Consider the following 19313-nt stretch of genomic DNA (forward strand, 5'->3'; position numbering starts at 1 on the left):
TATGATTAATATCAAATTGTGAGCTATAGTCACAATTATGAGAAAAAAACTACAGTCAAATTTTGAGATTTAAAGTCACAATACAGGAAATAAAACTCACAAAAGTCAAAACTACAAGAAATAAATTTACAGTTTTAAACTCTAAAAAAATGTCACATGCAAATAATCTTGTGATTATGAAAAATATTTGAATTACAGGAAATAACGTCAACTGCAAGATAAAAAAGTCACACTGTGAGATAGAAAATCAAAATTACAAGACAAATTCACAGTTGCGAAGTATAATTTCACAATTGCAAAAGTTAATGTCGCATGGAAAGTACAAAATGAGATATTAGTTATGAATAATATTAAATTGTGAGCTAAAGTCACAATTATGAGAAAAAAGCTATAGTCAAATTTTGAGATTTAAAGTCGCAATACAGGAAATAAAACTCACAAAAGTCAAAACTACAAGAAATAAATTTACAGTTTTAAACTCTAAAAAAATGTCACATGCAAATAATCTTGTGATTATGAAAAATATTTGAATTACAGGAAATAACGTCAACTGCAAGATAAAAAAGTCACACTGTGAGATAGAAAATCAAAATTACAAGACAAATTCACAGTTGCGAAGTATAATTTCACAATTGCAAAAGTTAATGTTGCATGGAAAGTACAAAATGAGATATTAGTTATGATTAATATCAAATTGTGAGCTATAGTCACAATTATGAGAAAAAAACTACAGTCAAATTTTGAGATTTAAAGTCGCAATACAGGAAATAAAACTCACAAAAGTCAAAACTACAATAAATAAATTTACAGTTTTAAACTCTAAAAAAATGTCACATGCAAATAATCTTGTGATTATGAAAAATATTTGAATTACAGGAAATAACGTCAACTGCAAGATAAAAAAGTCACACTGTGAGATAGAAAATCAAAATTACAAGACAAATTCACAGTTGCGAAGTATAATTTCACAATTGCAAAAGTTAATGTCGCATGGAAAGTACAAAATGAGATATTAGTTATGAATAATATTAAATTGTGAGCTAAAGTCACAATTATGAGAAAAAAGCTACAGTCAAATTTTGAGATTTAAAGTCGCAATACAGGAAATAAAACTCACAAAAGTCAAAACTACAAGAAATAAATTTACAGTTTTAAACTCTAAAAAAATGTCACATGCAAATAATCTTGTGATTATGAAAAATATTTGAATTACAGGAAATAACGTCAACTGCAAGATATAAAGTCACACTGTGAGATAGAAAATCAAAATTACAAGACAAATTCACAGTTGCAAAGTATAATTTCACAATTGCAAAAGTTAATGTCGCATGGAAAGTACAAAATGAGATATTAGTTATGAATAATATTAAATTGTGTTAATATTAAATTAAATTGTGAGCTATAGTCACAATTATGAGGGAAAAACTACAGTCAATTTGTGAGATACAAAGTCGCAATTACAGGAATAAACTTATAAAAGTCAAAATTACAAGAAATAAATTCACAATTTCAAAGTCTAAAAAAGTTTGTAGGAAATTTCTGAATTACAGGAAATAAAGTCAATTGTAAGATATAAAGTCACACTGTGAGATAGAAAATCAGTATTACAAGAAATAAATGTACTGCGAAGTATAATTTCACAATTGCAAAAGTTAATGTTGCTTACAAAGTACAAAATGAGATTAATATTAAACTGTGAGCTATAGCCACAATTATGAGAAAAAAAATACAGTCGAAATGTGTGATACAAAGTCACAATACAGAAAATTAACTCACAATTACGAGAAGTCATACTGTGAGAAAAAAAGTCAGAAGTAAAAGAAATAAAGTCATAATTTTAAAATTTAAAAAAGTCACATCCAAAATAAGGTTGCAATTGTGAAAAATTTCTGAACTACAGGAAATAAAGTCAATTGCAAGATATAAAGTAACATTATGAGATAGAAAATCAAAATGACAAAAAATAAATGATTGTGAGGTAAAATTTCACAATTCCAAAAGTTAATGTTGCATTCAAAGTGCAATGTGAGATATCAGTTATGATTAATATGACATTGAGAGCTAGTCAAAACTACAAGTTAAATTCTGAGATATAAAGTCAAAATTACAAGAAATTCACTATTTTAAAGTAAAAAAGTCACATGCAAAATAAGGTTGCAACTGTGAGAAATTTCGAAATTACAGGAAATAAAGTTAATTGTAAGATGTAACGTTACATTGTGAGATAGAAAATCACTATTACAAGAAATACATTCACAATTGCGAAGTATAATTTTACAATTGCAAAAGTTAATGTTGCATGCAAAGTACAAAGTGATATATTAGTTATGATTAATACTAAATTGTGAGCTATAGTCACAATTATGAAAAAAACTACAGTTAAATGAAATATAAAGTCACAATACAAGAAATAAAGGCACAATTACAAGAAAAAAGCGATGATTACCTAATCAAACTGAGCGGGATGTCAGAACGCTTACAGTATTCATATATAAGCAAACAATACTTCAATGACATACTGAATCTGTGACGTGTGCGACCAGTGAACACTCTGCTATCCCATAATGCCACTGGAGCTGAGAAGCCATCAGATTTTAAAAGTAAAATATAATATGGGTAAGTACTGTGACTGGAGCAGCTATTTTCAAGTGTCAACGCTATAGCTACCAACGAACTTTTCTATGTGGTTAAGCAGTATTCGTGTTACAGAGTAAATTATTTTCACAGTTGCTATTAGTACGTCATAGGCCAAAAAACATACGGGTCAAAGGGCAAGGCAATGCTAACATGGCAGGTGAAGCACATTCGTGACTGTATTTGTACACGCCTATATATCTATAGAATGTGCTTCATCAACGGTCGAGAAGCAAGTTCCCCACTGAATTCAGAAGATACTCTAAAGGGAATTCAAACACGGCCTCTCTAACGGTTGGAACAGGTTAACATCACTGAGTCACTGCATCTCACGCTGTTGTGTTGCAGCGCACAGCTTCCTTTTCAACCAAAATACCTCACAATCTTCCTGTTCTTTATGGGTGTGAAAACCAGCTCCTCTTATGTTTAGAGGTGTGAAAAACACAAGCACGCAAAGTGCACGTACTGCAGCAAAGTGAGCGGTTCGGGTTCGCTTCAGCCTTCAAATTCGCGATGGAGCTACAAGAACTTTTTGTAGGCACACAGAGGTTTACACAGTTCTATAAATAGTGCAAATGCATAAAAAATCCAGCATTATTTGTTTTACAAATAACAGTACATTATGATATTTCATATTTCATATATTTTAATTCTTAATTATTACACACACACACAATTAATTGTTTTATCTTGATCTTGCATGGGAGGAAATAATATGTTGAAGTGAAAAAACTCTGATGGAGGAAAATAAACTTCTAGGCTCTTCCTTATGTCAGCAAGGGGATTTTTAGCCTGATTCTTTAGTAATAGAAAAGGAAGTATGCTATTCAAAGAAGCTGCTTTTGTTTTATGAGGTTAAACGTCTTAATTAGAATACTAACGGTTAGCATGTTTGTTTTGATGAGAGTTCATTTATTCTTATATCAACTGCAAATGCTATACAAAAGAGTTATTTTGATTTATGAAGATAAAAGTCTTAATTAGCTAACATGCTAACTGTTAGCATGCTTGTTTTGCAGTGGTTAATGCTGAGTGTTAAGAATTCTTTTTAATACTGACTGCACTGGTTTCGGTGGATGTTACACTGGAAACGTTTCACAGGAATTTAGTTGTTCCTGATAATCAATATATATGGCACAAACGACAGTTTGCCTTGCCATCCATTTTGCCTCTATTATTGTCTGTCGCAACTAAAAACTGTCAATCACCACGTCTCCACAAGAAAAGATCTTTTGTTTCTGAGCTTGTCCTCCCATATCCGTCTCTCCTTCAATACGACCACCATTCAGACACTAGTTACATTTAGTATTTGCTGTTCCAAGTAACCAACCCCTGGACTTTCTTATCACTCAGTCAAAGAGGCTGAGCCCCCTCACAGTGTTTTACCTCAAGCCGACTGACTATGTCTAACATATTTAACAGTGACATGACTCAGGAACAGATGTTAGTAATTCACATGCAGCGAGCATTCAAATCACTCGAACCCTTTGAATAGCCATGACATTCAGATTCCCTGTGCTCTGTCTTTTCGTTTTCCTTTTTTTCTGTTAGTCCACAAGGGTCTTTAAACTGTTTTTTGTCAAAATGTCTCTCTAATGGTGTCCAACCCACCTCCTTGCTCTCTGAGGGACTGTATTTCCTCCTAAAAAAAAAAAAGACCAGGTTTGTGCTGGTTTGATGCTTGTCTACCTTGTGAACTCATATTTCACCCATCCAAAATACAATGAACGTCAGTGGGGTCGAAAACTACAGATGGATTCTTCAGAATATCTTTGTATTCCAAAGAAAAAAAGTGAGTCATACAAGCTTGGAAGACATGAGGGTGATTACACGATGACAGAATTTAAAATTTCCAACTATCCCTATTGTATATTAGCATCCTGTGCTAGGGACTAGCATCCAAAACACAACATATGCCGGCCGTTTTAGCAAAGCTGGTGTGAATAAAGGGAGAAAAAAGCAGAGGAACGCTTGGAGAATCACAGGAAAAGTTGGGGGTTGATGGTCCTTGCGTTTCACAGCTGTGGGCCCCCCGCCTGAGCCCCGTTAAGCAGGCAGACTTGAGGAAAGCCAATCTTAATTGATTCCAAGCCTCCAAATCTCTTCAGTAAACATGGCGGAGCAATGAAAATGACTTGTTATCCTAATTCAATGGACGCTGTATAACTCTGTCAGTCTTTACATCCAAAAAACTCAGAAAGCAGATGGCCCCTGGATTAAGCTTACTAGAGTCATTCACAATCACTGTACAGTTAATTACATTTGTACAGAAAGAGGTGCAGAAAAAAAAAAAATCTGGTTTTGCAGTTTTGGTTTTCTGTATGTGCGTTTGGATTATACATCCTGGTGGGGACTTAAACCTGAATACACACACTCATGGGGACTCGTGTCATGGTGGGGACCTAAATTGAGGTCCTCATGGGAACAAAAGCTTATAAATCATACCAAATGAGTTTTTTTTTGAAAAAGCAAAAATGCAGAAAGGTTTCTGTGACGGTTTCGGTGTAGGGCAGGGGTGCTCAACCCTGTTCCTGGAGAACTACCTTCCTGCAGAGTTCAGCTCCAACCTTGATCAAACACAATTGAACCAAATAATTAGGATCTGAAGGAACACTTGATAATTACAGACAGGTGTGTTTGATCAGGGTTGAAACTAAACTCCGCAGGAAGGTAAATCTCCAGGAACAGGGTTGGTCACCCCTGGTGTAGGGCGATAGAAAATATGGTTTGTATAGTATGAAAACCATTATGCCTATGGACTGTCCCTACAAGTACAGCTGACCAGACATGTCGTCGACTTAGAATTACAAGGTTCTATCTTCATTATGAGCACTTTTGAGATATTAAGCTTCAAAGTTTTTGCATTCCATAGACTGTAGATAGAACCATTTTTGTTTTCTAAATAAAATGTACACAGCTTCCAAAAGAAACTTCTTATTTGGTTGTCACCAAATAAGAATATGTGAATAACTCAATTTTGACAAAAATGTCAGATAGTACCTTATAATTCTAAGGTGACGATGTGTGTGTGTGTGTGTTATTCTTTACTGTTTTTATTTTATTTTAGTTTAGTTTAGTTCATATTACTGTAAGTTCTGTTATCAAAGTGTGTGTGTGTGTGTGTGTGTGTGTGTGTGTGTGTGTGTGTGTGCGTGTGTGTGTGTCTGTATGTGTGCGTATATATTGTTCAGTCTATTTCTGCTAATTTAACCAGATTTCCCCTAAAAACAGGAACAATACATAATTAGAAAATAGATGAGCTGAGTAAGATAGATAGATAGATAGACAGACTGCCATCTGATACACTACGTTTTAAAGACAAATTTTTGATTCACCCCCCTTTTCTAGGAAGTGTAATATTTAGACATGAACATTTCACAACAACAAACTATTTCTAAATCATGCACGTCAATACTGTTGATTTTTGGTTCAATCATGGCATGATTCTTCGGAGCAGCAGGAAGAGAAGATTAAACAGTGTGTGGACAGAGGAACTAACTGGCCTCGATGGCTTCCTGCGGGAAGTGGAGTTTCTGTGTTAAGGGGATTGAAAGCCTTTTTTTCCCGCTGAGGTGGACATTTCCATACACACTGATACACGCTTCCATAGGCTGACCCCTGACCTCCACAGTCCCCGCAACAAAACAACAACTCTCACACTTGTGGAGTCCTAAAGAGCTGCAGTTTTCAATTGACATCAACAAAGATATAGGCAGCAAAAAGTATTTAAGCAAAAATAATTAAATAAAAAATAAATAAATCTCCATATCCAGGTCATACAACACATCCAGAGGGGGGGGGGGGAAGTAATTACTTTCATGACAGTTAAGCAATTTGTCAAACATATTGTCATTACTGTAATCCTTAATGTTCTTTAAAGGAGAAGTTCACCTCCCGAACAAAAATGTACAGATAATGTACTCACCCCTTTGTCATCCAAGATGTTCATGTCTTTCTTTCTTCAGTCGTAAAGAAATTATGTTTTTTGATGAAAACATTTCTTCTCCATAATATGTACTTCAATGATGCCCTGATTTCGTCCAAAATGCAGTTTAAATGCGGCTTTAAGGGGCTCTAAACAATCCCAGCTGAGGACGAAGGGTCTTATCTAGCGATACTTTTTCGAAAAAATAAAAATTGCAGTTTATATACATTTTAACCTCAAGTGCTTTTCTTGTCTCATCTGCCTGAACTCTGTTTTTTACGGTTCATGACGGTTAGGGTATGTCAAAAAACTCCTGTCTCATTTTCTCCTCCAACTTCAAAATCGTCCTACATTGCTGTATGACCTTTTTTTTTTTGTTGAGGGTGTTTGATCTTCTTTGCATGTTCACTTTGTAAATACTGGGTCGGTACTTCTGCAGCGATGTAGGATGATTGTAATGTTGGAGGAGAAAATGAAGTTTTTCGACATACCCTGACTGTCATGAACCGAGAAGAAAAACAGACTTCAGGCGGATGAGACAAGACGAGTGTTTGAGGTTAAAAAGTATATAAATTGTAATTTTTTTTTTAGAAAATAACCAATCTTTTGCTAGATAAGACCCTTCTTCCTTGGCTGGGATCATTTAGAGCCATTTGAAACTGTATTTAAACTACATTTTGGATGTTCAAAATTGGGGGCACCACTGAAGTGGTCATAATTTGTTACCCTGCTGCCTTAAAATTTTAAGTTCAGTCAATGCAAATAAGTTTAGTCAACTTAAAATGTTAAGCTGTACTAAGTGACAACTTAGATAATTTGTGTTTGTTAAACTTAAAAGCAAGGTAAGTAACCCAGCTGCCTTAAAAAATTAAGTTGAATCAACTCAAGTATCTAAGTTGTCACTTAGTACAACTTAACATTTCAAGTTGAATAAACGTTTTTTGAGTTGACTGAACTTAAAATTTTAAGGCAACCAGGTAACAAATTATTTTGACTCAACAAATTTTTACAGTGTATATGGAGAAAAAAATCCTGAAATGTTTTCCTCAAAAAACATGATTTCTTTACGACTAAAGAAAGAAAGACATGAACATCTTGGATGACAAGGGGTGAGTACATTATCTGTAATTTTCTGTTCTGGAAGTGAAATTCTTTAATTCAATTAAGCTTTCTCAAAGTAAACAAATGAATAAATGAATAAATAAATAATATGGTACATCCAAGGTAGTACAACAAATGCTAACTGGGGTTATTATCATGAACTAAAACTAAAACCATAAAAAAGTTACTTCATAAACGTTCATTAAAATAAAATAAAATAAAATAAATAAAATAAAAAAAATAAAAAAACTTATAATAATTATTTTTGTTTAGTTTAACTTCAAATTCTAAAATAACTAAAATAAATAAGCTAACTAAAACTAATGAATAAAATTTATAAAAAAATATATTTAACATTTAAATACATAAAAAATAAAAAAGACAAAAACAACAAAATTACAACAAACACTTCACCATATTACTAACCAAAATATAAAAGTAAAATCTAACTGAATATATATTAATAAAAAATATAATGTATATGAGACATGGAGTAAGCATTTGCTTAATTAATAAATAAAAAAAACTTAAAATTGCCATAAAGAAAAACAACACAATTTAACCTGGATGATTTTAGTCTGAAATGTGGCCTATACAAATTCTTGGCAGGCTTCATTACATTCACCAATAATTGTAAGACTAACACAGCTTCTCTCAATAAAATCTACAATTTCCATAAAAGACCGAAGACTTTATGATATCTGAGCTGCATGAGTGTCCATCCATAATGAGCGCTATAAACTGTTTCTTTACAGCTTTAGCACATGCACACCCACGTTCCAACACAAAAACAGCATGGGCATTGCATATGCTCTCCATGAATTTATATTCACCTCCCATTTCTACTGCTACATTCTAAAACACAGCAGAGCATTCATGGCAGCATTACTGCCCCTGACCCTGCAGAAAAAACCTTCTAACAAAGCTCTTGTAAGTATTGTGCAGATGGTTTCCAAACCAAAAGAAACTCAGAGCATTTTTCATAACTTCTTTACAGATTTACTGAGTGTCTATACCAAGGACAAGAAAAGGAGAACTAACTAGTGTCTCTCTATGTCTTATCCTCTCTCTCTTTCTTCGACTGTAATTTCATCCCTTTCCCAGAACAAATACACTGTCAGACCGTCAATCAACTTGACTGACAGGCCTTCCATCCAATATTCACAAGTTGTCCAATCTGGGCATCTACGCCCTATCCTGTCTTGCCACTGGCTTCGAGATGGGCAGTATTTCTTCATCAAACACATACACAAACACCGTTGACCGCTTTTAGATATAAGCTCCTGCAAACATGATACCCGTATATCAACTTGCTACATCTTGTTTGTGAAAATCTGTTTCCATACACAACAAATCTGTGATTTTGGAGTCCGCTGCAGATGTGAGCCTCTAATCTTCATCCTAAACCTCCACCACTGCTGAAAATGATAGCGTCCTCTCCCTGCGGCCCATCATGTGTTTGAGAGTGCGTTTCAGGTGGTGATTATACTACAGACAGGGCGCATTCTGACGCAACAAAGAGACACAGAGAGAAAGGCCTCAAGAAACAGGGAATAAGAGTGTTGGAGAAAAAAGAAAGACGGGTCAGCAGTGGGATGTGTTTGCGCAAGAGGGGCGTCATCCCAAAAAACTGATATCCCCACCAGAGCTGCACCACTGATGTCATCACTGTGGGACACACCCAAACTGGCTACACGACACAGAGAACTTTAAGAGTCACTGCAGGGACAACTGGAAAGATTCACAAACACACACACGAAAAGCACGGAACATCCAGAGAGTGTTACAATCTTCCCAGGAATGTGAGAATGTGCCCTTTCAAGGACACTTTGCCCATTACTGTAATTGTTTTAGTATTAAATAATGATTTTCTGACCCTGAATCTTTCACTTCAATGAACATTTTAAAGAAGCAATTATATTCTGTAGTCAGCAATGTGCTTTGTATTGGGTAAAAGTGTGTGAGAGTATTGGTGTGTGTATATGAAACTTCAAATGTGTGAAATGCAAAACCTCATCATCTAGACTAATCTTGGTCTAATCTTGTTTTGAAAAAGAGTGTTCATTTTTCAACGAATAACCCTTTTTGAATGTATACTCTAGAATGTGGGATCAATTACTATTTCATACCCCCTCATATACACAACTTTCATAACATTTCAAATCTTTCAAAGTGAGTAAGAGCTTTGAAAAGAACAAAAAAAAAAAAAAAAAAGCAGATTTGGATAAATTAAAGTCCACTTCCAGAACAAAAATGTACAGATAATGTACTCATCAACGTGTCATCCAAGATGTTCATGTCTTTGTTTCTTTCAGGCGTAAAGAAATTATGTTTTTTGAGGAAAACATTCAAGGATTTTTCTCCATATAATTGTCCGAGTTTGAATTTCCAAAATGCATTTTAAATGCGGCTTTAATCGATCCCAAATGCGGTTGTAAACAATCCCAGCCGAGGAAGAAGGGTATTATCTAGTGAAACGATTGGTTATTTTCATTTAAAAAATACAATTTAAATACTTTTTAATCTTAAACACTCATCTTGTCTTACTCTGTCTGAACTCTGTGTATTCTGGTTCAAGACAGTTAGGGTATGTCAAAAAACTCTGATCGTATTTTCTCCCTCAACTTCAAAAATGATCAACCTACATCGCTGCAGAAGTACCGACCCAGTCTTTGCAAAGTGAACATGCAAAGAGGATCAAACACCCTTAACAAACACTTTTAAAATTGAGGGAGAACATGAGATGGGAGTTTTTCGACATACCCTAACTGTCATGAACCTGAAAAAAAAAACGAAAAAAAAAAAAAAAAAAAAAAAAAAGTATATAAATTTTATTATTTTTATTAAAATAACCGATCATTTCACAAGATAAGACCCTTCTTCCTTGGCTGGGATCATTTACAACCACATTTGGGATCATTTGAAGCTGCATTTAAACTGTATTTTGGAAGCTCAAACTCGCGGCCACCATAGAAGTCCACTATATTTTTTTCCTCAAAAAACATAATTTCTTTACGACTGAAGAAAGAAAGACATGAACATCTTTGATTATAAGGGGGTGAGTACATTATCTATAAATCTTTGTGGACTTCTTCTTTAAGAATTACAATACATCATTTGCTCACCAGTGGATCCTCTGCAGTGAATGGGTGCCATCAGAATGAGAGTCTAAACAGCTGATTAAAAAAACATGACAATAAGCCACAAGTTGTTTGGAATAAACACATGAATCATTAAAGGGATACTTCACCCAAAAATGAAAATCCTTTCATTAATTACTCGCCCTCATGTCGTTCCAAAGCCATAAGACCTTCGTTCATCTTCAGAGCGCCCAAAATGCAGGGTCAGAAAGCTCTCGGATTTCATCAAAAATATCTTAATTTGTGTTCTGAAGATAAGCAAAGGTCTTAAGAGATTGAAATGAGATGAGGGTGAGCAATTAATGGTGAACTACCCCCTTTTTTCCTTTAAACTGTTTCTTCTGGCTAAAATATGAGTTCTCCATCCGTAATATTGCTTTATTTATTTAGTAAAAAAGTTGTGTAATCTGAATCAGGAGAGAAATATGCACAGAACAAGTAGTTTACAAGTGAAAACAGTCTAAAAGTGTTCTAATCAAATATGTTGGTGGTTTCTGATGTGAGAGGACAACAGATTTACTGGAGAAAGTGTTATTATGGATTATGGATTCATAATTTGGCTTGAAACAATGGTTTCAAGTTAAAACGTCTAAATAATGGATTTTCATTTCATGCAGCTTTCCACTTCACAAGATGTTAATTGACGGATTCAAGCTGTGTGGATTACTTGTGGATTATTGTGATTTTTGGACTTTCATTATGATGGCACCCATTCACTGCAGAGGATCCACTGCTAAGCAAGTGATGTACTGCTTAATTTCTCCAAATCTGTTCTCCAAAATTCTGTCATTAATTCTGTCATGTCGTTCCAAACCTGTAAGACCTTCGTTCATCTTCGGAACACAAATGTATATATTTTTGATGAAATCCGAGAGCTTTCTGACCCTGCATAGACAGCAATGACACGTTCAAGGCCCAGAAAAGTAGTAAGGACATCGTTAAAATAGCCCATGTGACATCAGTCCTTCAACTGTAATGTTATGAAGCTATGAGAATAGTTTGTGAATGTGAGTTCAAGTTGTTATTTTTGTTTTCTTTGCACACAAAAAGTATTCTTGTAGCTTCATCAGAAATATCTTAATGTGTGTTCCAAAGATGAACAAAGGTCTTACAGGTTTGAAAAGACATGAGGGTGAGAAATTAATGACAGAATTTTCATTTTTGGGTCAAATATCCCTTTAAGGAACAGACACTTTTCAATAAAAACTCAAATCCACATCCATAAATCCAGCTGTTGTTCACTGTTGTCCACATGACAGAACACACAAAACTCTAACTTAGACTCAAACACGGTCTTTTGAAGAACATAATCACTACGTCTCCACCTTGTGCAAGTCACCTTGTGCTGTATTCTGATAGGAGGAATGCAAACAGTGGCATGGACTTTGGACTAATATCAAACACTAGCTAAATGTACCAATGACATATACAACTAACGATATTTATTCGGCCGTGCAACTGCAGAGTTGAGAGCGGGTGACTTACCCAATCTGTCTGTTGGTGGAAGGGGCTTGAGTGATGACAGAACTGGACTGGGGCGAAGGCAGTGCCTGCTGGATCACTATGCTGCTGTCGTGGTTGGACATTCTTGAGTGGGTCTGCTGGTGCTGGTTAGGGCCCCCTTGCCCATGAAGAGTGATATTCTGTTCGGAAACAGACAGAAGGAGGAGGAAATGAACACGGGGTAAAATAAACCGTATAATAGAAACCCTAAACTACAGTACTAGGTGCAGTCATACCGGTGAAATTCTGCAACATTTCATGGACAAAAAAGATCTATTGTTTATTATCTGTAGTGTAAGGATGTATGAAGCTCAAACAGAAGTTACTTTCAATTGACCAACCTGACCAACTTGAATTTTCGCAACCGATGTTGCAAAATCTGTGTGGAAATATCTTTCGCACATTATGTGAAAATCCACATTGTGTGCAGTCCTGTTAAATTGTATGTAAATATTCTAAACAGCAGTAAATGTGATTGCACCTTAGGAATGTAGAGCTAAAACTAGAAAAGAATGTTCACTCACTGAATATTATATATAGCAGCCTCTTTGGTTTAGGCCCTTTTGACAAACACCACACTTTGTGTGATGTGTGAAAAAGGAGGTTTGTTGGTCAGAAATGCACTCTGGTACTTGTTTAGGTGTGACACCACAAGCTTACAAATGCATTTCCTGTACCAGATAGAGCACATCTAAGGTAAATTTCTATAGAGAGCCACACCTTGAAGGCACAATTTAAAGCTGCACCTGCACCTGTTATGGTTTAGAAGATAAGTGGAAAGAAATGTACTGATTTTCAACAGTAGTTTTCTTCATTTGCCTCAACTAACCAAGTACTTTGTTAAAGAGGAAAGATTTGCTAAAAATAAATTGTGATGCTGAGAGTACACTAAGTGAATGGCACAGATGCACCCTCAAAATCTGTTCTAAACACAATTTACACAGTTGGCGGATAGTATACAGCAGACTACTGCAATCTGACGTACTTTACTGATTCGAATTATAATGCTTTTCTTAATCATTTGATCATCATTACACAAATAAGTGCAACCATGATTGTTCACCTCTTTCTGGCTTGCTGCTTACTGCTTGTCTGGTGACTTTAAATGGAGTTTTGTGAATAAGACGCAATCCATAATGAGCCAGATTTACAAAGAAAGGGACGTGTTTGCGCTAAAAAGAATGAAAATGACTCACATTTAGCATCATGGTTAAATTAATTAGATAAGATAATTAGATTAAGACATGGTTAAGATAATTAGATTTTGCATCAAATTATAACACGTCATTTAGCCCTTTAAACTACCATCCTTTAAACACATGAGATTTGGCTTCCATGTTTGATTTCAGTACACTTTCAGCAGACAAGCGCAGCAGAATTCTCTGAAAAGGCTCTGGGCGATATCTCCCTCTCGCCTGTCTTCGCCTGAACTCAGCAAAGTCCTGCTACAACCTGCTGCTTGCTGACTTGGCATGGAGTACTAACCCTAAACCTCAAGTGTAAACTCCCCAGATTAACAGACACCGTCAGTTTATCTTCAGCACGGCTGTCAGGCAGACAGTAGGGTGGTGGTCACTGAGCCCAGCCATCTTGTGACACAGTTGTGGTGCAAGTGGTAAAACAGTCATTAGGGCCAAAGGTGTCTACGTATGCGTCATTGCCAGACCTTGACACATGACACTTGACACATGGTAGAAACACCCGCAAGATTCTGGTTATCACCATGGCTTTACAATTATCTTCAAAGTTATCACTTTGTAAAACATGAAAATGGTTTTTTTTTTTTTTTTTTTTTAAATGTCTTATAGTCTTTTAGCTTTCCATGACTGGGTTGTTGTTTACAGAATGATCACATTTGCTCCTGTTGTCCAGTAAATGGTTTAGCAGAGTCTCATCCTATGTGTGCACTTGTATATGTAGAGGCAAATTTTAAAAAGTAGTTTACGAAAATGAACCATGGTTTTATTATAGTAAAAGCGTAGTAACCATGGTTTTACTACCCTGATAGCACAGGTGCATCTCAGAGATGTCTATTTGACATCTGCAGTACATCTGCAAGATGTATTTTTTAGATTGTTTGCTCATCTGCAATACGTCTATAGGACATTTCTTATCAGATATCAAATAGACATCTATTACATGTCTTTAAGATGTTTATGATTTAGAATGTATGTAAAACTGACATCTTACAGATGTCTGTCAGATGTTTGCACACAGCAGATGCTTTCCAGATCAAGTGATCTTTAACAGACATCTTGCAGACATACATGTCAGTCTCAATTAAGCTGTTTTAATTTTCGGAGCAGTATGACGTCATACTGCTCAGGCCCCGCCCACAACCGCTGACGGACTGTTCCATATTACCATATTTCCGCCCTCAGCCAGCTATATGCTGTCCGCCACTTTCTCCATGCTTGAGCAGCTGTAGCGAGAACAACGTCTCATAAGCAATGCAGGTGTTTTGTATTTGGATGTAAAAGTGAACATACTGTAGGAGTCTTAACTTTCTTCCAACATCAGAGCCATTGAGGCTCTGGATTAGTTTTGTTTTTGATGGTAACATGCCACAGAATACACAAAAAAATGGAAGAGGGGGCGGGGTGAGCAGTAGCTCATTATCATTTAAAGAGACAAGCACTGGAACGGCTCGCTGTGAAGAGAGCTGCTTTTGACAAGATATTGTTATATTATCAGTTAGTCAAGTTAGTACCCGGCTAATGTATCCACCATTATTGTTGTGAAGTGTTTACAGTTTAGCAGCTACACTTTAGCTGTGGGCATGATTCGCTTACATTGTATACAGAAAGACCAATCACAACAGACTTGGCTAGCTGACCAATCAGAGCAGAGAAGGTTTGTGGTTTTACAGACAGAACTGCTTAGAATAAACGGTTTCAAAATCATCGTGAAATGACTCTAATATTAAATGTATATTCTGAGAAAATTACAATGTAATGTAATGTAAAAGAGGACTCCCACACAATATTAGGACACTTTAAAAAACCATATGACCTGCTCTATAAAGTCTGTTTTCTTTTTCAGAGAGAATTTTGCTAAGTTAAGTTAAAAGTTTCTTAATGTCAATATGTTCGCATACGCTGTTAAAATCAAAACAAAAAAACACAATTTGTTGAGTCAACTTAAAATTTTAGGGCAGCAGGGTAACAAATTATTTTAAGTCAACTCAAATAAGTTTAGTCAACTTGAAATGTTTAAGTTGTACTAAGTGACAACTTAGATATTTGAGCTAGCTGCCTTAAAATTTTAAGTTGAATCAACTCAAATATCTAAGTTGTCACGTAGTACTACTTCACATTTCAAGTTGACTAAACTTTAAGTTCACTGAACTTAAAATTTTAAGGCAGTTAGGTAACAAATTATTTTAAGTTGACTCAACAATTTTTTTTTTTTTTTTACAGTGATACTGTAGTATGTTTCTGTTTTTACAGAAAAAAAAAAACAGAAACAGTTGTCTACCTTTTGGAAAACAATGTTTTAAAATATTGCTTCTGTAGGCAGCTCACGCACTTTTGGAAAAGGGTGTGTGATATTTGATATCCAGACAAAATCTCTTTATGAACACAACTGTCAGTCAGTTTGAAGCTCAGGTGCCACATCTTTGGGTGTATCTTTACCTGCTTCAGCTACAGAACTTCAACCTGCCTGACATGTATTTGTGTGATCTGTCCAAAACTAACAGTCTTCAGTGACTTCTTGTTATGGTGGATGAGATAACAGTGACAATGCCTGTTAGCATTGGGACTACGAGACCCACACCATAAACTCACCTGTTTGCTGTCCTCCTCCTCCTGAGCCTTGCAAAACTCCTGTTCGATGGAGCAGTCCAGCTCGCTGAAGAGACCCACCTCCTCACAGTTCTTCAAGAAGCGTGTCGGGGTTGGTGTCTGGTCTGTAAACATTTGAGGAAAAAAATGCATCAAAATTTATCAGGGTGACATCGAAGGCTTAATAATCTTTGATTATTAAGGAAAACATCCTAGTTTTGGGAAAACTTTCCCATTAAAAGCTTTTTTCAATAGAATTATTTTAAACATTTTTTTATAATGTATCACATTCTATTTTTACCCAAATTTAAAATGAAGTATTTCAAATTAAATAATTAAAGTCAGTTAGTGATGTCAACTGTGCATGAACAGAATTCTAAATGTGAGCTCCCTGACGACAACTCAAAACAAGTTTGCGGTAAATTCCCTATGCAAATTGAACCCAACCCAAACGGCTAAATAAAAGCTTCTGGCGGGACCGTGTGGTCCGTGGCACTAGGATGCATTTCTAGCTTCATGCCGTGTCTCTCTCCACTCAGGCAGTGATTCTGTCCTTTTCATTATTTACCCTTGTCAGAGTGGCAGATCAGATTTCTGGGATCAGCTTTGGGTTTCTCACTCGCTCCGCATTCTTTTACATGCAGGCCTTTCTTTCAGTAACTCGCTTGCTAACGAAGGTGCACATGCCTTCCTTCACTCACTACCTCTCGTTTGCTCAGCCTCTTTCCCTCAGACACACTCCACTGAGAAATCACACACACACCTCTTATTGAGTTTGTGGTGGGATGATAATTTCTAGCCGCTACTGGAACCACATAGTAACTCATTATCTTGTACTTTATCAAACCCACGACGAATATTACAGTCTAGACTGAACCACACATCCTGGACTCGTAGAATCCTGTCAGGGGTTTGATTTCAGGGTCCGTTTTAATGTGTACAGTATCTTGATAGAAGAGGATAAATTATACAGATATATTTAAATATAAATACTCTTACATATTATTAATAACAAATAAGAGAAAAAAATAAGATTGTCCAAGATAAATGTTAAAAACTAAGCCATGTTTTTTCTATTCACGGCTTCATATGGTTACAATTATTAATAACTGAATTTATTATATTATAAAACAATATCTCACAAATCCAGTTTTTTAAATCTAATCTATAGAACTTGCATCAATTTGTAAGTGCTGAAATGCAATCCATTTGTTTGGACAGTGTAGTCAATATTACAGTGCTGAGATACTTTCTTCTATATTAGTTGTTTTCATTTTAGAAGGAGAGGATGGAAAACTGAACACTTTGCTTTTGCTCTTGACCATTATGCTACATTAGATATTTTACATATTCATACATAAGCTAATTGAAGTCTGAAACTGCTTATTTGTTTCCTTTATTTATAATTCAATATAAAGTGACTGACACGAGGTTCAATATCTGGGGCAAGAGTGAGCATCTCAAATGCCAAAAAATTACATGAAATCTGATCTGACATTGCAGACTGCAAGTCATTTACAAAAATCAGATTTTAATTGGATTTCAACCACATCCGAGAGTGGATCGAGACTAAAAAAGCAGACACTGCAAAAAACAAAACAAAAAAAAAAAACAGTAGACATCTGTACAGTCTGTATATGTATATATAGGTGATTAATTTATATGCATATATGAAAGATATTAGACAAAATTATAGATAGATAGATAGATAGACAGACAGACAGACAGATAAGAAATTTGGTTCTCAAATGAATGCATGTTGTTCTGTGGATGTAAACTAGAAAAAAATAGTGATTTGTTTTCGTTTTTTTACTAAACAAAAAAAATTTGTTTTGCTTTGTTCTGTTCTGTTCTGTAGTTTTGTTTTTTCTGTTTTGTTTTGTTCTGTTGTTTTGTTTTATTTTGTTCTGTTGTTTTGTTTTGTTCTGTTGTTTTGTTTTGTTCTGTTCTGTTTTTTGTTTTGTTTTATTTTGTTCTGTTTTTTGTTTTGTTCTGTTGTTTTGTTTTGTTCTGTTCTGTTCTGTTTTTTGTTTTGTTTCATTCTGTTCTTTAGTTTAGTTGTTTTGTTTTATTTTGTTTTGTTCTACCCTGTTCTGTTTTTTTGTCTTGTTTTGTTCTGTTTAGTTTTATTTTGATTTGTTCAGTTGTATTCTGTTCTATTTTGTTTGTTTTGTTCTTTTGTTCTTTTTTCTGTTTTGATTTCTTCTGCTGTGCTCGTTTTTGGTTTTTGTTCTGTTCTGCTCTGCTCTGTTTTGTTTTGTTCTGTTTTGTTGTTCTGTTCTGTTCTGTTGTTTTGTTCTCTTCTGTTCTGTTTTGTTGTTTTGATCTATTCTGTTCTGGGTTGGTTTGGTTTGCATGTGTTTTTTTTTTGTCAGATACACCATAAAAGCTTTTCCAACCAAGCCTGAGTACACAGCTTTGGTTTGTTCTCTAAATATGCACCTCTAAATATGCAATCCACCACTTTTTCATCGTAGTTGTTGAGGCTTATTTTCTTTTCTTCCCTGCACTGTTCCCCCTTCCCTTCATCCCCTGAGAGGGCCAGCGGTCTAATTGATATGGAACTCATGGTACGGGTTGATGACTGGGATTAGGGGAGTGAGGCAGAGCACCGCACAAATATTATTTTAGCCACATGGCTCTGCATTTAAAACTACACCTACGCATTTGCCAAGTCATGCATCCTTCCTAATACACCTAATCAAAGACAGACGCTAAAAAGAGACTAACATATGAGCCGTGTGTGTGTGTGTGTGAGGTCTGTCTCACCTGACAGCATGTTGTCATTTTTGATGGAGGGGAATTTAAGGGTCATCTCGTGCTTGTGCCGATGAATCATTAGATGATCCTCTGTGGGGAATCTCTGGAGAACATGGAAACAACTGGTTGCAATCACACTAAACACATTAAAGAGCAGAGGATTGTTTTCTTTCCATTTTGTATTCTTGAAAAACACTTGAAAATCTTACAATTAGTGACTCTATCAAGCAATGTTCTGCCACCATATACAACAAGACTGAGCCTTAGGCATAAACTGTCTGTCTGAACAGATTACAATAATTCCATTCTGATTGAAAATACCATCTCATTATTGTAATTACATTATCTTAATTGATGTTTAAGAGCACCTGAGAGGATATTGTATCTGTAAATGGTCCACATGAACCAGCCTGTGCAAACAGATTGAGACAGGCCTAGTCTAATTGCTCAGCGGTTCAAAACAGG

At 35.4% G+C, this 19313-nt stretch overlaps 1 protein-coding gene across 2 annotated transcripts in view; it reads right to left on the reverse strand.

Moving 5' to 3' along the window:
• creb5b (cAMP responsive element binding protein 5b) overlaps window positions 1–19313 on the reverse strand; it is an 84994-nt gene that overhangs the window by 52939 nt on the left and 12742 nt on the right. The window contains exons 3-6 of one of the 2 annotated variants that reach the window (XM_051132484.1): window positions 18858–18951; window positions 16092–16213; window positions 12286–12443; window positions 10786–10836 (exon numbers count right to left, since the gene is read on the reverse strand). In XM_051132484.1, coding sequence (XP_050988441.1) covers window positions 10786–10836; window positions 12286–12443; window positions 16092–16213; window positions 18858–18951 — 425 coding nt within the window. The remainder of the gene's footprint in view (window positions 1–10785; window positions 10837–12285; window positions 12444–16091; window positions 16214–18857; window positions 18952–19313) is intronic. The other variant, XM_051132485.1, reaches the window with a different exon arrangement.

This window comes from Labeo rohita, chromosome 16 (assembly GCF_022985175.1).
Source record: "Labeo rohita strain BAU-BD-2019 chromosome 16, IGBB_LRoh.1.0, whole genome shotgun sequence".
Lineage (NCBI taxonomy): Eukaryota > Metazoa > Chordata > Actinopteri > Cypriniformes > Cyprinidae > Labeo > Labeo rohita.